General features: G+C 46.6%; 1 protein-coding gene across 2 annotated transcripts in view; it reads right to left on the bottom strand.

The window, feature by feature from the left end:
* Positions 1-24,722, bottom strand: part of lama5 (laminin, alpha 5) — a 277,790-nt gene that overhangs the window by 52,594 nt on the left and 200,474 nt on the right. For both annotated transcript variants that reach the window (XR_013548716.1, XM_078418700.1), the window contains exons 36-51: positions 22,414-22,558; positions 21,924-22,064; positions 18,533-18,694; positions 16,399-16,503; positions 15,550-15,633; positions 14,236-14,466; positions 11,720-11,833; positions 11,328-11,455; positions 11,100-11,180; positions 9,627-9,841; positions 5,987-6,087; positions 3,329-3,509; positions 1,817-1,960; positions 1,581-1,732; positions 535-645; positions 326-437 (exon numbers count right to left, since the gene is read on the bottom strand). Coding sequence is in view for 1 of the 2 variants with exons in the window: in XM_078418700.1 (XP_078274826.1) it covers positions 326-437; positions 535-645; positions 1,581-1,732; positions 1,817-1,960; positions 3,329-3,509; positions 5,987-6,087; positions 9,627-9,841; positions 11,100-11,180; positions 11,328-11,455; positions 11,720-11,833; positions 14,236-14,466; positions 15,550-15,633; positions 16,399-16,503; positions 18,533-18,694; positions 21,924-22,064; positions 22,414-22,558 (2,207 nt within the window). In the remaining variant the exon portion in view is untranslated. The remainder of the gene's footprint in view (positions 1-325; positions 438-534; positions 646-1,580; positions 1,733-1,816; positions 1,961-3,328; positions 3,510-5,986; positions 6,088-9,626; positions 9,842-11,099; positions 11,181-11,327; positions 11,456-11,719; positions 11,834-14,235; positions 14,467-15,549; positions 15,634-16,398; positions 16,504-18,532; positions 18,695-21,923; positions 22,065-22,413; positions 22,559-24,722) is intronic.

Raw genomic sequence — 24,722 nt, 5'->3', positions numbered from 1 at the left:
TGAAGAGGGGATTAATGTATAAACTTATTTGGGAAATGGGAAGAAACTGGAGCACCCGGGGTATATCCGCGCGGTCACAGAGAGGGTGTGGAAACTCCACACAGACAGAACCCCAGGTCAGGATGGAACCCAGGTCACTGGCGCTGTCAGGCAGCAGCTTTACTTGCTGTGCTACGGTGCCTCCCTTCATGTGGTCCTGCAGCGAGGATCAGGAAATGATCGTGTAATGGTTTACAAAGAGTGATCACATGCTTGATACGCATTGTGAATTTTTTTTGCCAAATAACATCAACAGAAACATTCAAATATAATCAATGGGATTTACCTAAAATGGTGTTTCTGAGGCTTGTGATATTATTAAGCAATCCAAGAGCATGCTGGTGGGTTGCATCAACACTCTCCGCCAGTGTTGTTGCCGTCCTGTTGGTCACAGTGGCCTGCATAGAAGGGTGGGAAGAGGAAGTGGGGTCAGTGAAAGGTCAATACGAGAGAACAAGATGGCGCCAGAGGGCTTTGGCAAGAAAGGACACTTGCCTTTTCTTCAAGAGCATCCAAGCCTCGTGTTAGATTCATGCTGTCTGTCTCCAACTCATCAGTCTGATCCTTGGTGTGCTCCTGTGTACGCCTGTACCTGCTGAGGTCACCCTGAACATAAAGCAGCACATCAGTCATGAATTAGATTCTTTAATGTAATTAATCCACAGCATTGCAGTCATCAATGCACACAACGCTTCCAAAGTCTGAAGAAGGGTCTCGACCCAAAACGTCACCCATTCCTTCTCTCCAGAGATGATGCCTGCCCCGTTGAGTTACTCCAACTTTTTGTGTCCATCTACGCTTCCAAAATAGACGGGTTATTCATGCTGAGGGAAGATATGCCAAAATATATCGGATGAGTTTGATATCAGCGGTGATTGCTGCTGGGAAAATCAATGGTACAATTACCATATCAAGGATTCACTTCCTATCTACTGGTCCTCAAAGTTTGGAGAAGGAAGTTCATAAGCGCACAAGTTCCAGGAACTGAATGAGGCCATTTGGCCCCTCCAAAGACGTACAGGTATGTAGGTTAATTGGCTGGGCAAATGTAAAAAATTGTCCCTAGTGTGTGTAGGATAGTGTTAATGTGCGGGGATCGCTGGACAGAGCGGACCCGGTGGGCCGAAGGGCGTTTCTGTGCTGTATCTCTAAAAAAAAACAAAAAAAACTAGTCCGCCATTCAATCATGCCTGATCAATCTTTCCCTCGCAACCCCAATCTCCTGCTTTCTCCACATAACCCCTGACAACCTCACCATTCCAGAATCTGTCAATCTCCGCCTTAAAAATATCCATTGACTTGGTTTCCACAGACGTCTGTGGCAATGAATTCCACAGATTCACCTCCCTCGGACTAAAGAATTAAAGAAAGTACGTCCTTGGAGTGCGGGTGGAAACCAGAGCACCCGGAGAAAACCTGCGCAGGTCATGGGGAGAATGTACAAACTCTGCGCTTGAGAGGCTGTAAGGCAGCAACTCTACCTCTGTGCCACTGTGTCATTTCTATTGGGCTCAGACGCACAACCACAACGCATTACTTACCACCAGCTGCCCCAAGCTGCCGTTCAGAGCGCTCATTCGCTTCCACGCGATGGAACTGGCGGTGATGTTTGAAAGCTGCTCCCTGATTCCTGGCAGCATCGCTGCCGTCCGGTTCAGATCTTCCAAAAGAACCACGATGCAGCTATCACAAGCTGCATCGAAGAACCGTTAGTTTTTACCCCTTCTCGCTTGGGGTGAAAAGTTTTGAAGAGAAAAGGTAAAGCAAAGCCACTCACGCTCACACTTCATGGAATTGAGACCATTGACGACAGGAACCTCGTACAATTGCAAACAGGTATCGCATTGCCTGCCCGAAAAGCCGTGGTCACACACGCATGCCCCAGTCCATGGGCTACACGGCCCCCCATTGCAGGCACATCCTGGGTTAAAATTAAACAACACTTAGTCAAACCATCTCATTGTTTTAACTGTGACATTATTCCTTCACTGTCTTGAAAGAGGGTAAAGGGGGCTGAAATTCCAAATCCTTGTTCTGCTGATGGAAATGGGAAGGCTACAATCCAGGATATCGGAATGAGGGCTATTGCTGGAGGTGACATGGGGCCATCAATGCGCAGGGACCATTACAGGGGCTGGCATGGACCGTCACTGTTCAAAACACTGCCCTGATCCATGGGTCCCAGTGATGGAGTACACCAAAGATGTACAGTGCAATGCTGCAAGAAGAAAACTCCCATCGAGAGAGAGAGAGAGAGAGACAGAGACAGAGAGAGACAGAGACAGAGAGAGAGAGACAGAGAGAGAGAGAGAGACAGAGAGAGAGAGAGAGAGAGAGAGAGAGAGAAGACAGAGAGAGAGAGAGACAGAGAGAGAGAGAGACAGAGAGAGAGACAGAGAGAGAGACAGAGACAGAGACAGACAGAGAGAGAGAGAGAGAGAGAGAGAGAGAGAGAGAGAGAGGAGAGAGGGAGAGAGGGAGAGAGGGAGAGAGAGAGAGAGAGAGAGAGAGAGAGAGAGAGAGAGAGAGAGAGAGAGAGAGAGAGAGAGAGAGAGAGAGAGAGAGAGGAGGAGAGGGAGAGAGAGAGAGAGAGAGAGAGAGAGAGAGAGAGAGAGGGAGAGAGGGAGAGAGGGAGAGAGAGAGAGAGAGAGAGAGAGAGGGAGAGAGAGGGAGGGAGGGAGCGCAAAAGGGACAGAGAGAGAGAGCGCAAAAGAGAGAGTGCAAAAGAGAGCGCAAAAGAGAGAGCGTGCAAAAGAGAGAGCACAAAAGAGAGAGCAAGTGGAACTGATCCAGAGTCTGTTTTGCCTCGCCATAGACTCCCCAAGCAAAGAAAACACACTCTCAGCATCCCACCTGTCAGTGCCTCTCTAATCTTGTTAAATTTGAAACACTGCCAGGAAAAATCAAATAGATAAAATGATGCACAATTTGGAATTATAACCCAAGATTGTAGACTGCAGGGAGGACTGGGAAATGTACCCGTTGTGGCAGAGAATGTAGCTCTAACAGGAGCACACTTAGTTTAAAAAAAACCGGAGACACAAGGAGCTGTAAATGCTGGAATCATGAGTAAAACACAAAGTGCTGCTGGAACTTAGTCTGGAGAAGTGTCCCGACTTGAAACATCACCTCTACATACCCCCCAGGGATGCTGCCTGACCCGTTGTGTTACTACAGCACTTTGTGTTCAACTCTGGTTTAAAAAAAAGCTAGACTGATTTGCAGCACTTCAGTGGACAAGAACATAAATGAACAGACAACACGTTGGGCCTCTGCTTGCACCACTTACTCTGGCAACCGCTCGGACTGAAGCGCCAATACCCGGGGGCACACTGCTGGCACTGGCGACCGGATACCCCGGGTAAGCAGGGGCACTGGCCACTTTGGGAGTCACAGATTTCATCCTGAGAAGCCACATCACAGGAACAGCTCTGGCAACCAGTGCAGCTGCTATATCCATAATATCCAATCTGCAGAGAAACAATACATGGGAAGGCAGCAGTGGCTTTAGAAGCAAAAATGACTGGTGTTGTAGTGGGTCTGGACGCGACAGGAATCAGGCCAGACGCCAGGTAAGAAGTAACAATAACTTTAATACAGTATCTGAACATTCACTCACTCAGTCACCCGCACGAGTAAAACAATAACCCTTTCCAGCAAACCCCGTAGCCCCAGAATAGTCTGTCCCCAGGGGAATGACCCAGGGAGTGGCCTAATCCCCCCCTGTCCACTCAGTGCCGAGGGGAATGACCAAGGGAGTGGCCTAATCCCCCCTGTCCACTCAGTGCCGAGGGGAATGACCAAGGGAGTGGCCTAGCCCCCGGGCACCGCCACAGTGTGTTGCAAACAAACCAACCATTGGTCTTCATTGAACAGCACAGACTCTTCAGCCCAATTCATCCGTGCCCACCAAGATGCCCCATCTAAGCTTGTCCCGTCAGCCTGCGTTTGGCCCATATCCTCTAAACCTTTCCTATCCAGATACCTGAACATGTTGCGCATATGGATTTCAGCAAGGCATCCGACAAGATTCCGCCTGGGAGGCTGCTCTGGAAGGTTAAATCCCATGGGATCCAAGGAGAGATAGCTGAATGAATAGAAAATTGGCTTCATGGAAGGAAGCAGAGGTTGATGGTAGAATGTTGCCTTTCGGACTGGAGGCCTGTGCCTCAGGGTTCGGTGCTGGGCCCATTGCTGTTTGTCATCTATATCAATAATTTGGATGAGGACGTACATTGCATGATTAGCAAGTTTGCAGATGACACAAAAGTGGGTGGTTTTGTAGATAGTGAAGATAGTTGTCAAAAATTGCAGCAGGACCTTGGTCGATCGGTAGGGCAGGTGGGCTAAGGAATTTAATACTGAGAAATGTGAGGTGTTGCATTTTGGGAATACTAACCAGGACTAACCCTATACAGTGAAAGGTAGGGCTCTGGGGAGTGTAGTGCAGAGGGATCTAGGAGTGCAGGTACATAGTTCGTTGAAAGTGGCACCACAGGTTGATAGGGTGGTCAAAGAAGCTTTTGTCACATTGGCCTTCATCAGTCGAAGTATAGAAGTTGAGAGGTAATATAGCAGTTATATAAGATCTTGCTGAGGCTGCATTTAGAGTATTATGTTCAGTTCTGGGCATCATGTTGTAGGAAAGATGTTGTCCAGCTGGGTGCAGAGAAGATTTACGAGGGTGTTGTCAGGACTTGAGGGCACAGGGAGAGGTAGGGCAGCCTAGAACTCTATTCCTTGCAGCACAGGAGAACGAGGGGCGATCTTTTAGAGGTGTACAAAATCATGAGTGTAGATCGGGTAGACGCACAGAGTGTCGAGCCCAGATTAGGGGAATTGAGAACCAGAGGACATAGGTTTAAGCTAGGAGTTGGATGTTGGGGTGGGGGGGGGGGGGGGTTTAATAGGAACATGTGGGGTAACTTTTTCAGACAAAGGGTGGTAAGTGTTTGGAATGAGCTGCTGGAGGAAGTAGTTGGGGCAGGTACTATCGCATGTCTTAAGAAACATTTAGACAGGTACATGGATAGGACAGGTTTTGAGGGATGTGGGCCAAACGCAGGCAGGTGGAACAAGTATAGATGGGACATGTTGGTTGGTGTGGGCAAGTTGGGCCGCAGGGCCTGTTTTCACGCTATATGGCTCTAAGACTCTATAAATATGTTTCTCCTGACGACTAAGCAGCAACATAAACTGCATTGTGTTCTCCTGCAATCACCCCTCAGCCAGCGTCCATCCCCCTCAGCTCAGGCCTGCCTTCAGCTAGCAAATATTTAATGTCGGAAAGACACTTGGCATATTGGGGAGAAAGTCTCGATGTACCCCCGGCTTTGCCCAAGTTTCCAGGCGTTTCACGAGGATTAACTCGTTAGAGGCAGGAAACATGTTCCCAATATTGGGGGAGTCCAGAACAAGGGGCCACAGTTTAAGAATAAGGGGTAGGCCATATAGAACTGAGATGAGGAAAAACGTTTTCAGTCAGAGAGTTGTGAATCTATGGAATTCTCTGCCTCAGAAGGCAGTGGAGGCCAATTCTCTGAATGCATTCAAGAGAGAGCTAGATAGACCTCTTAAGGATAACGGAGTCAGGGGGTATGGGGAGAAGGCAGGAACGGGGTACTGATTGAGAATGATCAGCCGTGATCACATTGAATGGCGGTGCTGGCTCGAAGGGCCGAATGGCCTCCTCCTGCACCTATTGTCTGTTGTCTACTGTCTTGACTCGCCGCGTAGTGAAATGGCTCCCAAAGCCCAGATTTTCCTTGAGCCATTTCTGGGTCCAGAGCATGCCAATCGATGAGGATTAATTGCCAATGGCGCAACAGAGAAGGACTAACACTGGGATGCAGGGATTTGGAGGGAATGGGCCACTCCTTCCATAATAAGCGATGTCCACCTGATGGACTATGTGATGGACTATGTGAATGAGCCAAGCTTTGCTTACCTCACACTGGCCACACTGTGGCCCCGTTACCCCGGGCTTGCATCGACATTCACCAGTGTGCTCATCACAAGACTCAGTCCCACACAGTGAACAACTGCAAGCTGGGGAGTCACAAAGTTAAACAACACCCAGTTTTACCGAGTTGATATCACAAAGGTTAATTACAACGCGTGACATACATTGAACTCAGATTTAAATATTTAGAAATTCACAGGGTTTTACTGAACTTCAAAATCTGTTCTGTTGGCTTCAGCCAATGAATTTCAGAGGCGGTGCACATGAAATTGCTGCCACCATTGGCAGCGTCTCACACTGCTAACTTGGGAAGAATTCATAGGCAAGGCTGCTCTTGTTTCAATGCAAAGTGCAGGCACTTTGCGTTTCACAAAGGGGTTACGCAGTGGAAAAGCAGCGTGTAAATCAAAAAGCGCCCAAGTCAAACAGATGTAGGAAGGAAATGCAGATGCTAGTTTACACTGAAGATGGACGCAAAATGCTGGAGTAACTCAGCGGGTCAGGCAGCATCTCTGGAGAAAAGAGTTGACGTTCCAGGTTGAGACCCTTCTTCAGACTGGAAGGGTCTGCCGTCTAAGGAAGGGTCTCGACCCGAAACGGCACCTAATCCTTTTCTCCAGACATGCTGCCTGACCCATCGAGTTACTCCAACATTTTGTGGCAAAATCAGACATATGACAGGCACCATGCGCGACCACACTGCCATACGGTGCCAGGCAGAAATTTAAGTGCGTCATTCTGAAAATAAGAGCATGTGAATTAAACTTCAGTAGTAATCAGACAAGCGCATTATTCTTGAAAACTCATTAATCAAGCATGCGTAAAATGCGTGGTGCCTGTATATGAAGCAAGCCCATGCATAACTGATCACTGCAATCTAAGATGGTGGATTAAACTTCACTCAACCCTGCTTCATTTGGTAGGTGACTGCCGCCTCTCGAAGCAGAGAAATGTGGGAAAATGCTGAGCAGGACTTAGGCACGTAACCCACTGTGGACTGGATGGGGGCTGCCTGATTGCTCAAATCGATAGAAGACATGTTAAGGAACTACAATGGAGTTTCTTTCAAGAATGACCCTTTAATAAACCCCAACCGATGGCAATTAAGTAATTATTTATTGGACTTGTTAGGGCAAATTGCTCTTCTATCTTTTCACAAAGAGTCAGCATTTGCATTTAAAAAGTGATTTATTGACTGCAAAATATCTTGGAATGTCCTCAGTACATGAAAGGCATTTCATTCACTGACCTCACTTCCTCCGATGCTCTCAAGGAAGGGAGGCAGAATATGCGACTGCTTACTGGCATTTGTAGAGAAATTTAAAAATAGGACATACTAAAGAGCCCGCTCACAGCCAAAAAAAGCAACAGGGACTGGACTTTATTTGGAGTAATGTAAATCAGTAACAATCTGAATGATTGGTGGGAATGGCTCTAAAGAGTAAATAGGCACAGTGTGTAAACCGGCCCTTTGGCCCCGCGAGTCTGCACTGGCCAGTGATCACACCGTACATTAGCACTATTCTAAGCACTAGGGACAATTTACCTACAAACTTGTGCATCTTTGGAGCGTGAGTGGAAACCAGAGCACCTGGATTTCTATCCTACACACGAGGGACAATTCACAGAAGCTAATTAACCTGCAAACCTGCATGTCTTTGGAATGTGGGAGGTAACCGGAGGTAACCGGGCGCACCCGGGGAAAACCCACGCAGTCACAGGGAGAACGTACAAACTCCGTACAGACAGCACCCATAGTCAGGATCGAACCCAAGTCTCTCGTGCTGTAAGGCAGCAGCTCGACCACGGTGCATCCCTTATACCCTTGCCAATATATGTGTCTAATATATTCTGATGGTAGGAATGCACTTCAATCCCACAAAAGAAGCCCATCAAATTCCTGAAGATTACAGAAAATATAACAGAATGGCTTTGAAAGAAAAAGGAGGAACTAGTTTAGCCAAATTGTTCCCAGCTGTGCGTAAATGATGCCAACAACCATCCTGAATCTGGCTGGACAGACTTGACAGGAACCCCACTTTCCGTCCGAACGTCTCCCACATATGTTCAGACAATGCACTTTGGAAGCTGGTGGAGGAGTAAAGGCCAGGAAGCACCACGTTTGATCCACATTCAAAAGACATTATGTTGAAAAGGAAGCACATAATTCAACATGAAAATGAAAGGAATTGTCACTCATTGACAACCTTTTAAAATTAGTTTCTGTCGACTTGATTTATGCCATTACCAACTTGATATTCAAAAAGTCTCTGAAGAGTGAAAGTGCAATTGACAGCATGTTAGGTCTTTCTTTAAACACTTTGGAGAGGTTTCTCAGTTTAGCTAAGACTGGAAGTTTAAACCGTGCCAGAAAAGCCATCAGCCAGCCAAGCTGCAGATTGATGACCCAATATGAAAGTTGCACAAGAGAGTTGCACCCACTGATCCTCACATATAGATACAAAATGCTGGAGTAACTCAGTGGGACAGGCAGCATCTCTGGATAGAAGGAATGGGTGACGTTTCGGGTCAAGACCCTTCATCAGAGTCTGGTGTGTGTGTGTGTGTGTGTGTGTGTGTGTGTGTGTGTGTGTGTGTGTGTGTGTATATATACACACACACACGCACCTATATATATATGTACACACACACACATATATATATATCTACATATGTGTGTGTATACACACATTACACTGTGTATAATTATACACTGTACCATTATACTGCATAATATATCATATATAAAACTATATATACACACACACACACACATATATGCATACATATAAATATATAATACAAATTATAATATACATAATATGCAGCGCACACACTTTCAAACAAGACATGTAGTTCACAAGACAAACAGTCACCTCCCAGTGGGATCCTGTAATTTTACTTGCATTATTAGTTGGTCTTGTTCCGGATCAGAGTCCTTGAGTTGACCCTTCCCCTTGGGCAGATTGCCCATCAGGAGTGAGTTAGGGTGGGACATTTGCCCACCATACACACCATGACATTTTCCTGGGGTTGGGAGTTCTGCTCAGGCCTCTGACTAGGTGGAGACCGGGTGAAGTGGGAAGGGAGAGAATTGACTTTTTGCACAGAAAATAATTGCACCAGAACCAATTATCTTTCTGAAATGAATATTACGAATATTATGAATATATTATGAATATTATGAATATATTATGAATATTATGAATATTATGAATATTAGAAAATGTTGAATGCGAAACAATATTAATTTCTGGACAGAGTTCCACATGGGCGGCACGGTAGCGCAGCAGTAGAGTTGCTGCTTTACAGCGAATGCAGCGCCGGAGACTCAGGTTCGATCCTGACTACGGGTGCTGCACTGTAAGGAGTTTGTACGTTCTCCCCGTGACCTGCGTGGGTTTTCTCCGAGATCTTCGGTTTCCCCCCACACTCCAAAGACGTACAGGTATGTAGGTTAATTGGCTGGGTAAATGTAAAAATGGTCCCTAGTGGGTGTAGGATAGTGTTAATGTACGGGGATCGCTGGGCGGCACGGACTTGGTGGGCTGAAAAGGCCTGTTTCCGGCTGTATATATATATGATATGATGATATGATGTTAATCTAATGACACACTCAACTTACGTGAACACCTCTTGTTGATCAGCGCGTTTCCATAGAAACCTGGAGCACAGTGTTCGCAGTGTGGCCCGGCAGTGTTGTGCATACATCCCAGACACTCTCCTGTCAGTGAATCACAACTGCTGAACAGCATGTTCGTGTCCGTGTTGCCATTACAATTACATGGCTGACACTGGCTTCCCAAGACCATTGGGTTTCCGTAGTAACCTGGGGCACACCTTCACAATAAAGGACAAAAGATTTCAACAGGGCAGAAATGGTTAGAACAAAAAAGAACAAATTCACTCCACTTGCGTTTTTGTAGCCATGGGCAATGTATTCACAGATTGATCAGTCCTAGTAGGATGCAGGATAGGTCACTGCTTTTCCTGATTTGACACTTTCTGAATTGGCTAATGGGGTTGAATAAAGTCAAAGCACAGAGATACAGATTTGGAGAGTCAATCTGCAAAGATGCTCTCTTCATTGTAGTTATGAAGCAACAACTCTCTGAAACCTGTTACCAGTGGCTGTTTAGAGTCATAAAGTCACACAGCATGAAAACAGGCCCTTCGGCCTAGCTTGCCCATGCTGACCAAGGTGCCTCATCTGCACTACTCCTACACTAGCCTAAACATTTCCTATCCATGTACCTGTCCAAATGTCTTTTCTTGAGAAGTATTCGCTGTGGCAGAGCTGCTTACAGCGTCAGAGACTTGGATTCGATCCTGACTATGGATGCTGCCTGTACATTCTCCCCGTGACCATATGCACCTTCTCTTGGTGCTCTGGTTTCCTCCCACATTCCAACCACGTACAGGTTTGTGGGTTAATTGTCTTCGGTAAAAATGATAAATTGTCGCTAGTGTGTGGTATCGTGCTGGGGTTCGGGGATTGTTTGTCAGTGTGGACTTAGTAGGCCGAAAGGCCCGTTACCGTGCTGTATCTCTGAACGGAATTAACCTAAAAAGACTAAAAGTTCGGATCTAAATATAGATCAGGGTCCTCAAAGTAAATCATACATACTTCAGAGTACACATTTTCAAAAGGGCTATCTTATATCAGATTACCGTAGCATAAAAATCTCCATTTCTAACTCTTAATTAACCTCCCATTGTATAGATTTGTTGTCCCATAGTTTGCATGCATGACTACATAAGATACTCTCAAAAAGAAAATGTAAGAAAATAACTGTTGATGCTGGTTCAAATCGAAGGTATTTATTCACAAAATGCTGGAGTAACTCAGCAGGTCAGGGCAGCATCTCAGGAGAGAAGGAATGGATGACGTTTCGGGTCGAGACCCTTCTTCCAAAAGAAAATGGTCGACAAGCTATTTCTTCTTATGCTGAAAGTTTTAGATATACAACTGCCGCTGTTTTAAAGAATCAGGCTCACCTCCTGTCATGGTGGACATTGCTTGACGAGTGATGTATATTAATATTGCATGGTTTCGTGCTCCCTCTTTATTTCTTTCACATGCACACAAAATACTGACCTTTCGCATTTTAAGCCAGCATGCCCTGGCTTACAGAAGCACTGGAAACGATTTCCACGGTGAACACAATCCTTTGCAAAGCTGCAATAATGAGCAGTGTTTAAATCAGTATAGATACTCAGAACCAAGAGGTTAAGAAAAAGTTCATTTTAAAGATCCGTGCCTGTCCTCCGACCGCCAGCCCCAACCCTCCCCACAGTGGTCTTCTGAGGATCCAGGCATACATACTTGTTTGTAGATACACTGAGGGGACATGGGCACTGTTCACATTGAGAAGCTGCTTCCAGTGTGGCGTTCCGAACCAACCCAGCCTTGCAGCGCTCACACGCACTTCCTTCCGTATTATGCTGGCAGTTCTGCGTAGAAAAGTCTTTATAATTAAACACTTGGCTTACAATTAGAAACTCGCAGATCTCCTTTAAACTGTCCCCTTCTCACCTCCAACCTGTGCACTTGAATATTTGATATTCCAACCCTGGGGGACAGTTTCTAATCTATGCCCCTCTTAATTTGATACACTTCTGTCAGGTCACTCCCTCAGCCTCCAATGCACTTTAAAAAAAAAAATGAAAAGGCCTTAATTCCAAATGATTTAATAGATTTGCAAAACAAGTACTTACCACGCATATTCCAGTTCCATCCAGGCACTGGTCAGAACGACCATTGCAATTGCAGGGTACACATTTACCCAGGAAAAGACCTTTTGTATCTCGATAATAACCTGGTGAACAGTCCTGTTGGGGCCAAGAAAGGAGAATGATATCCAACGTTTGTAATGCTTAGAAAGGCACAAAGTGCTGGAGTAACTCAGTGGGTCAAGCAGCATCTCTGGAGAAAGTGGATGGGTGATGTTTTGGGTCAGGAACCTTCTTCAGACTGAAAGTATAGGGGAGGAAACTGGAGGTAGGAAAAGGCAGGAACAAAGCAGGGCCGGCAATAGATGACCAAGGAAGGGTGGAGCCCATAATGGCCCATTGTTGGCTGGGGAAGAGGTGATAACAAAGGGATATAAGGATGCGAACAGTGGAACTAGTAGGACAACTAGTGTGGGGAGGGGGCAAGAGAGGGAATGCAGAGAAATCAATGTTCATACCACTGGGTTGTAAGCTGCCCAAGCTTTGTAATGCTTAGCTTTTCTCTCTTTCACAGAATTTACCTGTACAACACAATAGCACAGCTGGTAGAGTTGCTGCCTCACAGTGCCAGAGACCTGACCTCAGGTGCTGTCTGTGTGGAGTTTGCACATTCTCGCTTTCCTCCCACATCCCAAAGACATGCGGGTTTGTAGGTTAATTGGCCGCTGTAAATTACCCCTACTGTGTCAGTAGTGGGAAAATGGGATAACATGGATCTAGTGTGAAGGGGTGATCGATGATCGGCGTGGACTCGGTGGGCCTGTTTCCAGGCTGCACCTCTAAACTAAACTACACTGATAAAGCAGCCAAATGAAACTACAAGAATAGGAAAGGTTTAGAAGGATACAGGTTAAAGGCGTGCAGGTGGGACTAGCATAGATGTGTTGGTGTGGGCAAGTTGGGCCTAAGGTCCTGTTTCCATGCTGGAAGACTCTACGACAGTAATGGTTTAGAGGGATATGAGTCAAACCCAGGCAAATAATTAGCTTAGATGGGGCATGTTAGTCAGCATGGACGAGCTGGGCCAAAGGGCCTCTTTGCTATATGAATATGACATCATAGAATGTTACCACAGATGGTCAGCTCCGAAGGACACAATAATTAAAAACATCAGGCTCAGGACAATTGAGAAAGTTAATGCATTCTTGCCATTATCACTGATGCTATCAGCAATTTACTTGCAATAGATGGAACAAAGTCACTGACTGATAAGATTGCAATGAGACTACACAGCATTATCTGGTAAAAATCCAATAGCATAAAAGGAGGTTGTTTGGCTTAACCTGCCTGCGATAAAGCTTACAGGAACTCACTAATCGGCTCACTCCCCTGTTCTTTCTCTAAAGCCCAATAAAGTTTACCATGGCAAGATGTCACAAAGAAATCTCACCTTTGGGCGGAAAAAAAATCACTGTGAAGCAAAAGTGTGGTTTCTCCAAAATATCAATGCACTCATGGGCAGAGTGGGCCAGAACTAGGGGAAAAGAATATGGGCAACTGGCAAAATAACCACGGTGGGGCAGCTGGTCGAGCCGCTGCCTCACAGCGCCAGATATCTGAGTTCCATTGTAACCTCTGTGTGGACTTTGCGTGTTTCTCCTTGTGACCGTGTGCGTTTCCTCTGGGTGTTCTAGTTTCCTCCAATATCCCAAAGACGTGCAGGTTTGTAGTTAGTTGGCCTCTGTACCATGGCCCCTATTGTGTAGGGAGTGGATGAGAAAGTGGAATAACATAGAACTAGTGTGAACAGGTGATCGGTGGTGGGCGTGGACTCAGTGGGCTGAAGGGCCTGTTTCCATGTTGTATCTCTCAACCAAACTAAACTAAACCAAAACAAATGAGGAACAGTTGGCTCCTGCGGGATGTGTTTGGGCTCTGGAATGCACTGCGAGAGGTTGCCGAGGGAATAGATTCAATAAAGGGATTTGCAGGGTCAGGTGGAGAGGATGCAGGAATGGGACCAGCCAGGCTGTTCTAACTTAGAGCTGGTGCAAACCCGTTTGGCCAAATGATCTCTTTTCCTGCTGAAACCATTCTGGGAAACTCCAACCTTCTACCTGTGCTGTCATCAGGTTTCTGAACCTCCAATAAGAACAACTCCAGGTTTAAAAGAATTTACCCACACAACCGAGAGGATAGCACAGTGGCGCAGTGGTAGAGTTGCTGCCTTACAGCGCCAGAGACCCGGGTTCAATCCAGAGGTGCTGTCTGTACAGAGTTTGTATCTTCTCCCCGTGACCACATGGGTTTTCTCTGGGCACCCCGGTTTCCTCCCACTCTCCAACGACATACAGGTATGAATAGGCTTTGGTAAATTGTGTCTAGTGTGCATAGGATAATGCTAGTGTACGGGGGTCTTGGTGGGCAGAAGGGCCTTCTTACGCCCTTTATCTCTATGCTGACCTCATGTTTCCAACACGTGAATGATTAACTCCTCAGCAGCAAGGAAGAGGCACTTCAGTGAACACCCACCAACAAAAATAAGAAAGAATCACTCATACCTGACATGAATCCCCCACATAGTTAGCTGGACAGAGGCAGATTTCCACATTGTTGGCAGCTTCTCCATCTCCAGAGTTTGTAGCTTGCTCGAGGATTACATTGTGCAGTGTCACTCTCTTGGCCAATTGGGAGTGAAGGACTCGTATCTGCAGTCCCTCCAGGCTGGCCAGCACCATCATCATCTCTTCTCTGGACACTGGGTTATGTGTCTGTGTGTGCCTGAAGTTACTCTGGGCAAAAACACATTTGTTCCAACGTCAAATACTCAAATCACAATTCAATTTCTCTACAGCGGTCTTTTCCACCTTTTATGTTTCCACAGCTATCCAATCCTTTGTGGATCAGAACAAAAGGGTCTAACCTGACCCTCACTCTGACTTTGCATCTTAAAATGCTACACCTCTCTTCCTCGTCAGGTACAGGGGCCACAGAGGCCACATTTACACTGGGCACCAGTTTGTCTCCAGTTCTAAGCCTACTGAACACGTGCAAAATTAGTGCCGGACGCAACTCATGGACGACATCTTACTCCACCTCATTGTGCATTGGCGAGTGGTTCTAACGCTACTCTTTGTGAAGGACCCCATGCAGTTTGTTTAAACACTCTACGGGAGAGGGACATTTGTGGCCATCCGTGTCAATCAAAGCAATCAAGACTGTCCAAGGAAAGGTGGAGGTGACAATGGACCATTGTGGGCTCCACCTTTCCCTGATCATCGTTGCTTTCTGCATGTCTTTCATTCATTTGTTCTATGTACCATCTATATCTCTTGTTTCCCTTTCACCGGACTCTCAGTCTGAAGAAGAGTCTCAACCCGGAACGTCACCTATTCCTTTCCTCCAGAGATGCTGTCTGTCCCGCTGAGTTACTCCAGCGTTTTGTGCCTATCTTCGGTTTGAACCAGCATCTGCAGCTCTTTCCTACACAATGCAAACAAGACGATCAGTTGCGAGTTGTACTTGGCTTCACATGCAAATGCATTGCTGAATGCATGGAGGTGGAGCGCATGGAGCGCAATCAACAGCACGTGCTGAGCCGCTGCAAGTAAGAATGGACTCGCTCCGTTTCAGAACTTATGACAATAAAACCCTCTTGAGCTAGGACATGCAGAACCAAAGACTAACCTTTCAGCCTCTCTTTTCTTTTTAAACTCCAAACCTGAAATTAAGGATAATTGCTAAAATCCAATTTTTTGTTTTGGATAATGCAGATTTGCTTGGTAGGTGAATCCCTTACAGCCATGATAACACATATCACTACACAGCACTAAGTCCATAACTTGAAACAAATAATAAATGAGTTGATCTCCAACCTCCACCAGTTGCAGTCGGTTCTCGTGATGCTGCCCCGGAGCTGGATAATCCTTGGCCACGTACATTATGGTCATCTGGTTTCCCTAGGGAGAAGGAGTTAACCATTTATTTTTAATTCTCCAATTTAAAAAAAATAAAAAAAATATCAGTGGAGCATGTCAGCTGGACACATGATGCAGAATGAATATACTTAGCGTATCCCAAAGTCTGCATGTTACGGGTTCGGCTTTGGTAACGAGGAGCACCGGGGGGGGCGCTGAGATCGAAGGGGTCTCATGGGGGGAGGCCGCCGAGAATGGAGGGACCTGGTTGGGGGGGGGGCAGATGAAACGGGGGGGGGGGGGGCAGATGAAACGGGGGGGGGGGGGGGGTGGGTCCTGGTGACGGGCCACTGATAACAATGGAGGGACCCAGCAGGGAGCCACCGAGATTAAACGGTGGTGGAGGTGGGGCGAGAATGATGGGGGAATGAAGGGGGGACCATGTGAAGCCGCCAAGAACAACGGGTGACCCTGCGGGAGGGGGGCACTGAGATCAAAGGGACCTGATGGGGGGGCCACTGAGAACGATGGGGGGCCCTGGCTGGGGGCCGCCAGCTGCCATGGCAGGCCCGGTTCGCCACTGCGAACCGCAGATAAGTCTGTTCGATGAACTTCATGTGACTTTGTCGGCGCCAGAAACGTGCTCCTCTGTGTGCTGCCCGGGTGAGGTCTGCTGTGTGGCTTTAGCGGCTTGCATGTAAAACCAAAGCATTTCACTGTACCTAGGTGCATGTGGCAATAAAAGCGTAAATGAATTGGACTGAATCGTCGAGTGATTCCAGTGGCCGAGCAGTTACCAAATCTCACCTTCAGAATCACGTCGGGGCGAACTTCGACCGGGAGGGAGAGGATGTCACCGCGCAGAACCTGGGAGCCCAGCCGGTACATCAGGTGCCCTCCGTAAGAGGAAACCTTCAAAGGAGAAACGTTTATGTCACACAGAGATTTAAGGGACAAATTGAAGACGGGATGAAGAAAGATATTTGGAATGAGTGCAGGAATCGGACTGCACATCACTCAGTTAACATGTCACGGGTGTCAGGGGTTACGGGGAGAAGGCAGGAGAATGGGGTTAGGTGGGAGAGATAGATCAGCCATGATTGAATGGCAGAGTAGACTTGACCTAATTATGCTCCTATCACTTATGACCTTATGGATGGACAGTCATATAGCAAGGAAACAGGCCCTTCGGCCCACATTTACAAGGCAAAGCTGTGAATTGGCTGTATTTAATAACAATAATAATTGGCAGATCTGGTCTGCATTTGAAAATTGGTTTCACTAAGCTTCTATCAATAATTATTCCATCGGCGAGGTCAGAGGCTGAGAGCACTATAGACAATAGACAATAGGTGCAGGAGGAGGCCATTCAGCCCTTCGAGCCAGCACCGCCATTCAATGTGATCATGGCTGATCATTCTCAATCAGTACCCCATTCCTGCCTTCTCCCCATACCCCCTGACTCCGCTATCCTTAAGAGCTCTATCTAGCTCTCTCTTGAATGTATTCAGAGAATTGGCCTCCACTGCCCTCTGAGGCAGAGAATTCCACAGATTCACAACTCTCTGACTGAAAAAGTTTTTTCTCATCTCTGTTCTAAATGGCCTACCCCTTATTCTTAAACTGTGGCCCCTGGTTCTGGACTCCCCCAACATTGGGAACATGTTTCCTGCCTCTAAAGTGTCCAACCCCTTAATAATCTTATACGTTTCGATAAGATCCCCTCTCATCCTTCTAAATTCCAGTGTATACAAGCCTAGCCGCTCCAGTCTTTCAACATAAGACAGTCCCACCATTCCGGGAATTAACCTAGTAAACCTATGCTGCACGCCCTCAATAGCAAGAATATCCTTCCTCAAATTTGGAGACCAAAACTGCACACAGTACTCCAGGTGCGGTCTCACTAGGGCCCTGTACAACTGCAGAAGGACCTCTTTGCTCCTATACTCAACTCCTCTTGTTATGAAGGCCAACATTCCATGGGCTTTCTTCACTGCCTGCTGTACCTGCATGCTTCCTTTCAGTGACTGATGCACTAAGGCACTGTCGTAATCTATTCTCATCCTGGCTACCCATAGCTTTTCTATTATCATGGCACACCGGTCGTGTGAACCCAGTCGACTTGCTTGGAAGACAGCAACTCTAGCGGCAATCCAGAATCTCCATCAAGAAAGGCTGGCCATTTGGTGACAGTCCATCCAAGTCTCCAGTCTGAAGAAGGGTCTCGATCCGAAACGTCACCCATTCCTTCTCTCCAGAGATGCTGCCTGTCCCGCTGAGTTACTCCAGCATTTTGTGTCTATTCTCAACCTCCATCGCAGAGAAGCACAAGTGCTTGGGAATTTAACCAACTATAGTTTGCCCCCCCCCACCTTAAATCTGGCGTTCACCTGACTTGGATATATGTTGTCAATGTGTTCTAATCCTGGATCGCTCCAACCAACATCACCACCTTTGGAAGAACAATCAAGGATTGTAAATAAACATCGGCCTTCCCAGTGACATCCACATGTCAGGAATGAGCAGACAGGAAGCATTGCCCCAGTGTAGAGGAAGCTGAGGCCAGACGGTTTTGCATTTGAGTTGCAAATAATAAGATACCATCATATCTACAAATGGATTGTTAACTCATTCTAGAAAATGCCTGTTGACATGTCAATGATTAAAGGTGACAAGTGCTGATATAGTTCAATTTTCCTCAGTGTACGTGGAGCGGCACAGTGCAGCAGTAGAGTTGTAGCCTTACAGCTCCAGAGACCCGGGTTTGATCCTGACTACTGGTGCTGTCTGTATGGTTTGTAGGTTAATTGGCCTAGGTTAAATTGTAAACCGTCCCTGGTGTGTAAGATACTGTTAGTGCACAGGGTGATTGCAGGTCGGCACGGACTTGGTGGGTCAAAGGGCTTGTTTCCACGCTGTATCTCCAAAGTATAAAGTGTACCTGGTCTCCAAGGTAGGTAGGTGGTGCATGCCAGTAGAGATCCTGGTAAATATCGGTCACATCATGGAGATTGGCTTCAACCTCTCTGTGTCCAGGGTGGAGAGACACTGGAAGTTCTTGGCGATCTCCACTCACCAATCTCCAACCAACCATTTCCACAAACTGAAAGAAAAAAAAAAATGGAACAGGATTAGAGGATGTTTAAACTAGTGGGAGAGTCTAGGCCTAGAGGTCAGAGCCTCAGAATTAAAGGACTTCCTTTTAGGAAGGAGATGAGGGGAAATTTCTTTAGTCAGAGGGTGGTGAATCTGTGGAATTCTTTGCCACAGAAGGCTGTAGAGGCCAAGTCTGTGGATATTTTTAAGGCAGATAGATAGATTCTTGATTAGTACAGGTGTCAGAGGTTATGGGGAGAAGGCACGAGAATGGGGTTAGGAGGGAGAGGTAGATCAGCCATGATTGAATGGTGAAGTGGACTTGATGGGCCGAATGGCCTAATTCTACTCCTATTCCTTTTGACCTTATGAGAGTTTGCCCAAGTTGAAATGGCTTAATGTTTCAAAGAAAGCTTGCATCGCTAGCTGCCACGGAATCAGCGCTTTTGTGAAGAATGTCAACCGCCATCAACTCCTACCTTGTCAGGAACCATATTTGTTGAGCCAAATATCCTGTGGAAACCAATTATCAGTCTGAAGAAAGGTCCCGACCTGAAACATGACCTACTCATTCCCTCCTGACACATTGAGTTAGTTCAACACCTTCCTTCATCGCAGTCACAGAAAATCACCCTCAAGCATAACCTTACTGAAAGGCGGTGGAGACAATGAGGGAACGTCACATAAAGAATAAAACAAAACCCGTCACATAAAGAATAAAACAAAACCCAGCAGGAGATGTGATGTAAACGCTAGAATTTAATGTGGGAAATAAGATCATCTATTTAGCGCACAAAGCAGGAGGGCAGGGTACTTTTTAAATGGTGAGTGAAGTGGGTGGATTTCATGTGTCGGGTATGCTGATGGTATTAAACTAATGGAATTATGATTATGGAAGAGGACATGAAAGCTTTTCAGGGATTTAGAAAAGCTGAGTGTGGGGTGAGAATCTGGCAGATAGAATACAAGTGAGTGGGAAAATGCACTCTATTGGACTCAACAGGGAAGCCAAGTCTTTGTTAAATGGTGGGAGAACCGGGTAGTGTAGATCTTCAAAGGGCCTGCTTATCACTGAAGGCCACAAGCAAGATGCAGCAAGCAAATATGAGTGCAAATGATACAACGGCCTTTATTACAGAAGTATAGGCTGGCACGGTAGTGCAGCGATAGAGTTGCTGCCTTAGTGCGGCAGAGACTTGGATTTGATCTTGACTAGGGGTGCTGTCTGTACGGAGTTTGTACGTTCTCCCCATGACTTGCTTGGGTTTTCTCTGGGAGCTTCGGTTTCCTCCCACACTCCAAAGATGTAAAGGTTTGTAAATTGTCCCTAGTGTATGTGGGATAGTGTTAGTGGCTGGGGATCGCTGGTTGGTGCAGACTCGGTGGGCCGAAGGGCCAGTTTCCGTGCTGTGTCTCTAAACTATGCTGATAAACTATGTTTTAAAGTCACACTGCCTCTGGGAGATCACGATTGCACCTGGAACTCTGTGTACAGTTTGTTTCCTTAATTCAGAACGGATATATTTGATTCACAGGAGTGCAGTGAAGAGTTAGTAAACTGCTTCAGGGGTCGGTAGGTCTGCCAGATGAGAAGGGGTAGGTCAATAAGGCCAGCATTCCCTTGTGTTTGGAAGAATGGGAGGATATTTCAATGAAACGTACAGATTTCTCACAGGGTTTGGCAGGCTGGATGGAGGAAGGAGGTTTCTGCCTGGCGGGGGAGCTTAGAAACAGGGTTCATAGAGAATAGGGTGCGACGGAATGGGATGAGGGGAAACCTCTTCACTGGGGCAGGGGCAGTGAGCCTCCATTAATAAAGGCATAGCAGCTCGATTGTTGAGATCATACAAAATAGAAATGCATAGATTTTGGGATATTAAAAGGAATCAAAGGATATGAGAATACTGCAGGAAAATTGCACTGAATTTGTACAAAGTCAACCCTGATAGAGTCTTAGCATGGAAACAGATCCTCAAGCCTAACTTTCCCACGTCGGCCAATATGTCCATTCTACACTAGTCCCACCTGCCTGCATTTGGTCCATATCCCTCTAAACCTGTCCTACCCATGTACCTGTCTGTTTCTGAAACGTTGCGAGAGAACCCACCTCAACTACCTCCTCCGGCAGCTCATTCTATTCACCCACCACCCTTTGTGTGAAATAGTCACACCTCAGATTTCTGTTAAATCTTTCCCCCTTCACCTTAAACCTATGTCCTCTGGTTCTCAACCCCCCTACTCTGAGCAAGAGACTCTGTGCGTCTACCCGATCTATTCCTCTCATGATTTTATACACCTCCATAAGATCCTCGTCCTCCTGTGCTCCAAGGAATAGGGTTCCAGCCTGCTCAACCTCCCCCTATCGCTCAGACCCTCGAGTCCTGGCAACATCCTGGTAAATCTTCCCAGCATCCTTTCCGGCTTGACAAGATGTTAATGAATGGTTGATCCTGTGGAGATCAATGGCTGATGAATGGCTCAAAGTGCCATGCAGGCCTTTCCTGCTCCTAACATTAATGCTCTTACGACACAGAAGGCACTGCCTGGAAGAATGGATAAATGCTTCGACGAGGAAAAACAAAATAGCAGGGGTAAGGAGAGAGGGCGAGAGTCTGCGGTTAATCCTGCAACAACCAACCAGCATCGGCTTGTTGCTGTATCACCTCCTGGACTAAGTTGTTCTGATTCACAAAATAAACTGGCAGGTCAGTGAAGAAATATAAAGCTAAGGGAGATACTTTATAATTGAAGATTACACATGTTTGGATAATAAGCACAAAATTAGAAAATAAATTCCCCACGCCGATTACACACCATTTCGGGTGCTGTCTGTACGGAGTTTGCACGTACCCCTCGTGACCTGTGGGGATTTTCTCCGGGATCTGCGGTTTCCTCCCACACTCCAAAGACGCACAGGTTTGTAGGCTAATTGGCTTGGTATAATTGTAAATTGTCCCTAGTGCGTGTAGGGTAGTGTTAATGTGCAGGGATCGCTGAATGGCGCGGACTCGGTGTGCCGAAGGGCCTGCTTCCGCGCCGTATCTCTAAACTAAAAAGCAAAATTAAACCGATTCTGGATTTTTGCCCAAAAGTTACTTTAAAAAGATTCTGTCACATTTTGTAACGGTGCATCAGTGCCAACAGGTCTAACCCACAAGAGATGACCTTGGTGAAACAGTATTGCTGGAAGCAGAACTGTGGAGGATTTGGTGTCCCGGTGATAACGTGTGACTCACCACGGCCCTCCGCTTGCTGGAGATCTGGCACCGATCGGTGGCTCCGAAGCAGAAACAGCTGGTGCAGCCTTTGGGATTGGTTGGATCCAGGTAGAAGGTTCCTAGACGGCAGATGTCACACCGTGAGCCTTCCACGTTTTCCTGGGAAACAGACAAATCCGGGGAAGAAATCAGAGGAGATTGCGAAACTCGTCCCAGAGGGGGCAGACATTAACTTCGATCAGGGATAGATAGACCCAGGCGGCAGGAGTATCCCGGCAAGCCATGGTCTGACTCCAAGGCATTCTATACCAATAGTGTGATCGACAATTTTTAATTAATTCGATGTCTTTCCAGTCTACTTCAGAAGGCATCTTGTTAGTTCAATCAATTGTTGAGTGCTGGAATAAATCAAGTTTAAATATGGTTAAAAGTACGCTGTTGTTGATTGGGATATTTTATACGATGATCATTTTAACCCGAGGGGCTCTGCTTGGATCGATGGTCTGACCTTGCAGTGGCACTGGCCGGTGCGCGAGTCACAAATGCTGGCTTCCGTTCCGTCTTCGTTACAGTCACACGGCACGCAGTCTGGGTAGTAGTAGTATCCCGGAGTACAGCGATCACACTGCCGTCCAGCTACGAAGGGCTTGCACCTGTGCGGGAAATCAAGCATCTATCAGAGGAGGTCCACAGGTGGGGCAGCAGATGTCTGGTGGGGCAGGCCGCTGGGTTGGTGGGTGAGATGGTGTACTCCTCCCAACACTTACGCTGGCGTGCCTCGTGATGAGGCAGTTCTCTGGAGTTGAGAGGCGGCAGCACAAACAGTTGGGCCAGATCACACATCTGGGGGCACAGTGAAGGGCAGTGGACTGAGATCAAGAAGCTATGTCTGAAGTCTTGATCTTTCCCTCATCTGACCACCATAAATGTCAGGTCTCCAAGCAAAATCTGGACTGGAATTCATCACCACAGACGGCTGTGGGGGCCAAGTCAATGGATATTTTTGCAGCGGAGATTGATAAATTCTTGATTAGTAAGGATGTCAGGGGTTATGGGGGGAAGGCAGGGGAATGGAGTTGAGAGGGAAAGATAGATCAACCATGATTGAACGGTGGAGTAGACTTGATGGGCTGAATGGCCTAATTCTGCTCCTATAATTGATGGTAATTTATTAACATTATATTAGACCCACATAGAACTAGTGTGAATGGTGTGAAAATTTCTAGAGGCCAAATAACCTACAAACCTGTTCGTTGTTGGGATGTGGAAAGAAACCGGAATACCAGGAGGAGACCCAGGGAGAATGTGCAAACTCCAACACAGACAGCACCAGAGGTCAGGCAGGAATTGAACCATCCTATCAGCAACTAGAGAGCTAGTCCTGAGCTACTATCTACCTCATTGGGAACCCTTGGACTATCTTTAAATCGGACTTTAGACAATAGACAATTGACAATAGGTGCAGGAGTAGGCCATTCAGCCCTTTGAGCCAGCACCGCCATTCAATGCGATCATGGCTGATCACTCTCCATCAGTACCCCGTTCCTGCCTTCTCCCCATACCCCCTCACTCCGCTATCCTTAAGATCTCTATCCAGCTCTCTCTTGAAAGCATCCAACGAACTGGCCTCCACTGCCTTCTGAGGCAGAGAATTCCACACCTTCACCACTCTCTGACTGAAAAAGTTCTTCCTCATCTCCGTTCTAAATAGCCTACCCCTTATTCTTAAACTGTGGCCCCTTGTTCTGGACTCCCCCAACATTGGGAACATGTTTCCTGCCTCTAATGTGTCCAATCCCCTAATTATCTTATATGTTTCAATAAGATCCCCCCTCATCCTTCTAAATTCCAGTGTATACAAGCCCAATCGCTCCAGCCTTTCAACATACGACAGTCCCGCCATTCCGGGAATTAACCTAGTGAACCTACGCTGCACGCCCTAAACGTTATTCCCTTTATCATGCATCTGTACACAGTGAGTGGCTCAATTGTCTTTCCGCTGACTGGTTAGCACGCAACGAAGGCTTTACCTCGGTACATGTGACAATAAACTAAACTGAACAAAGGTGGATTTACTGCATCTAACTGTGGACTCAGTCCCTGACCCTTGCTATCAGCATCAGACAGGTGGACACCGAGATGAGCTGTTTTCTGGCAATTGAACCGTCCTATCACCAACCGGAGGGCAGCCCTGACCTCCCATCTACCCCAATGGAGACCTTTGAACTATCTTTAAATCAGACTTCACTGGACGTTATCTTGCACTAAACATTATTCCCTTTATCCTGTATCTGTACACTGGGCTCGGTTTGATTGAAATCATGTACAGTCTTTTTGCCGACGAGATAGCATGTAACAAAAAGCTTTTTACTGTACCTCGGTACACGTGATAACAATAAACTAAACTATGATTTGAAGTTGATACCAGTCCCACCTTGTGATGTCCAGCAACACAAAATGCAAGGACATTAAATGCTGCAAATAAGTTGAATTTGCAAGGACTGTTAAATACTTTATTCCCACAAACAACAGCACCTAACCAAAAAACCCAGAAATATGTGTAATTCCATTGAGAGGAATAGATCGGGCACACGCACAGAGTCTCTTGCCGAGAGTAGGGGAAATGAGAACCAAATAGTTTGATGATAAGGGGGGAGAGATTTAATTAGAATCTGAGGGGTAACTTTTTTATACAAATGGTAGCGGGTGCAAGGAACAAGCTGTCGGAAGAGGTATTTGAGGTTGAACTATCGCAACGTTTAAGAAACATTTAGACAGAGACGTGGACAGGACAGATTTAGAGGGATATGGGCAAAA

This window comes from Rhinoraja longicauda, chromosome 22, assembly GCF_053455715.1.
Source record: "Rhinoraja longicauda isolate Sanriku21f chromosome 22, sRhiLon1.1, whole genome shotgun sequence".
Lineage (NCBI taxonomy): Eukaryota > Metazoa > Chordata > Chondrichthyes > Rajiformes > Arhynchobatidae > Rhinoraja > Rhinoraja longicauda.
The sequence above is the reverse complement of the archived record's forward strand: the minus strand, read 5'-3'. Positions and strand labels throughout refer to the sequence as shown.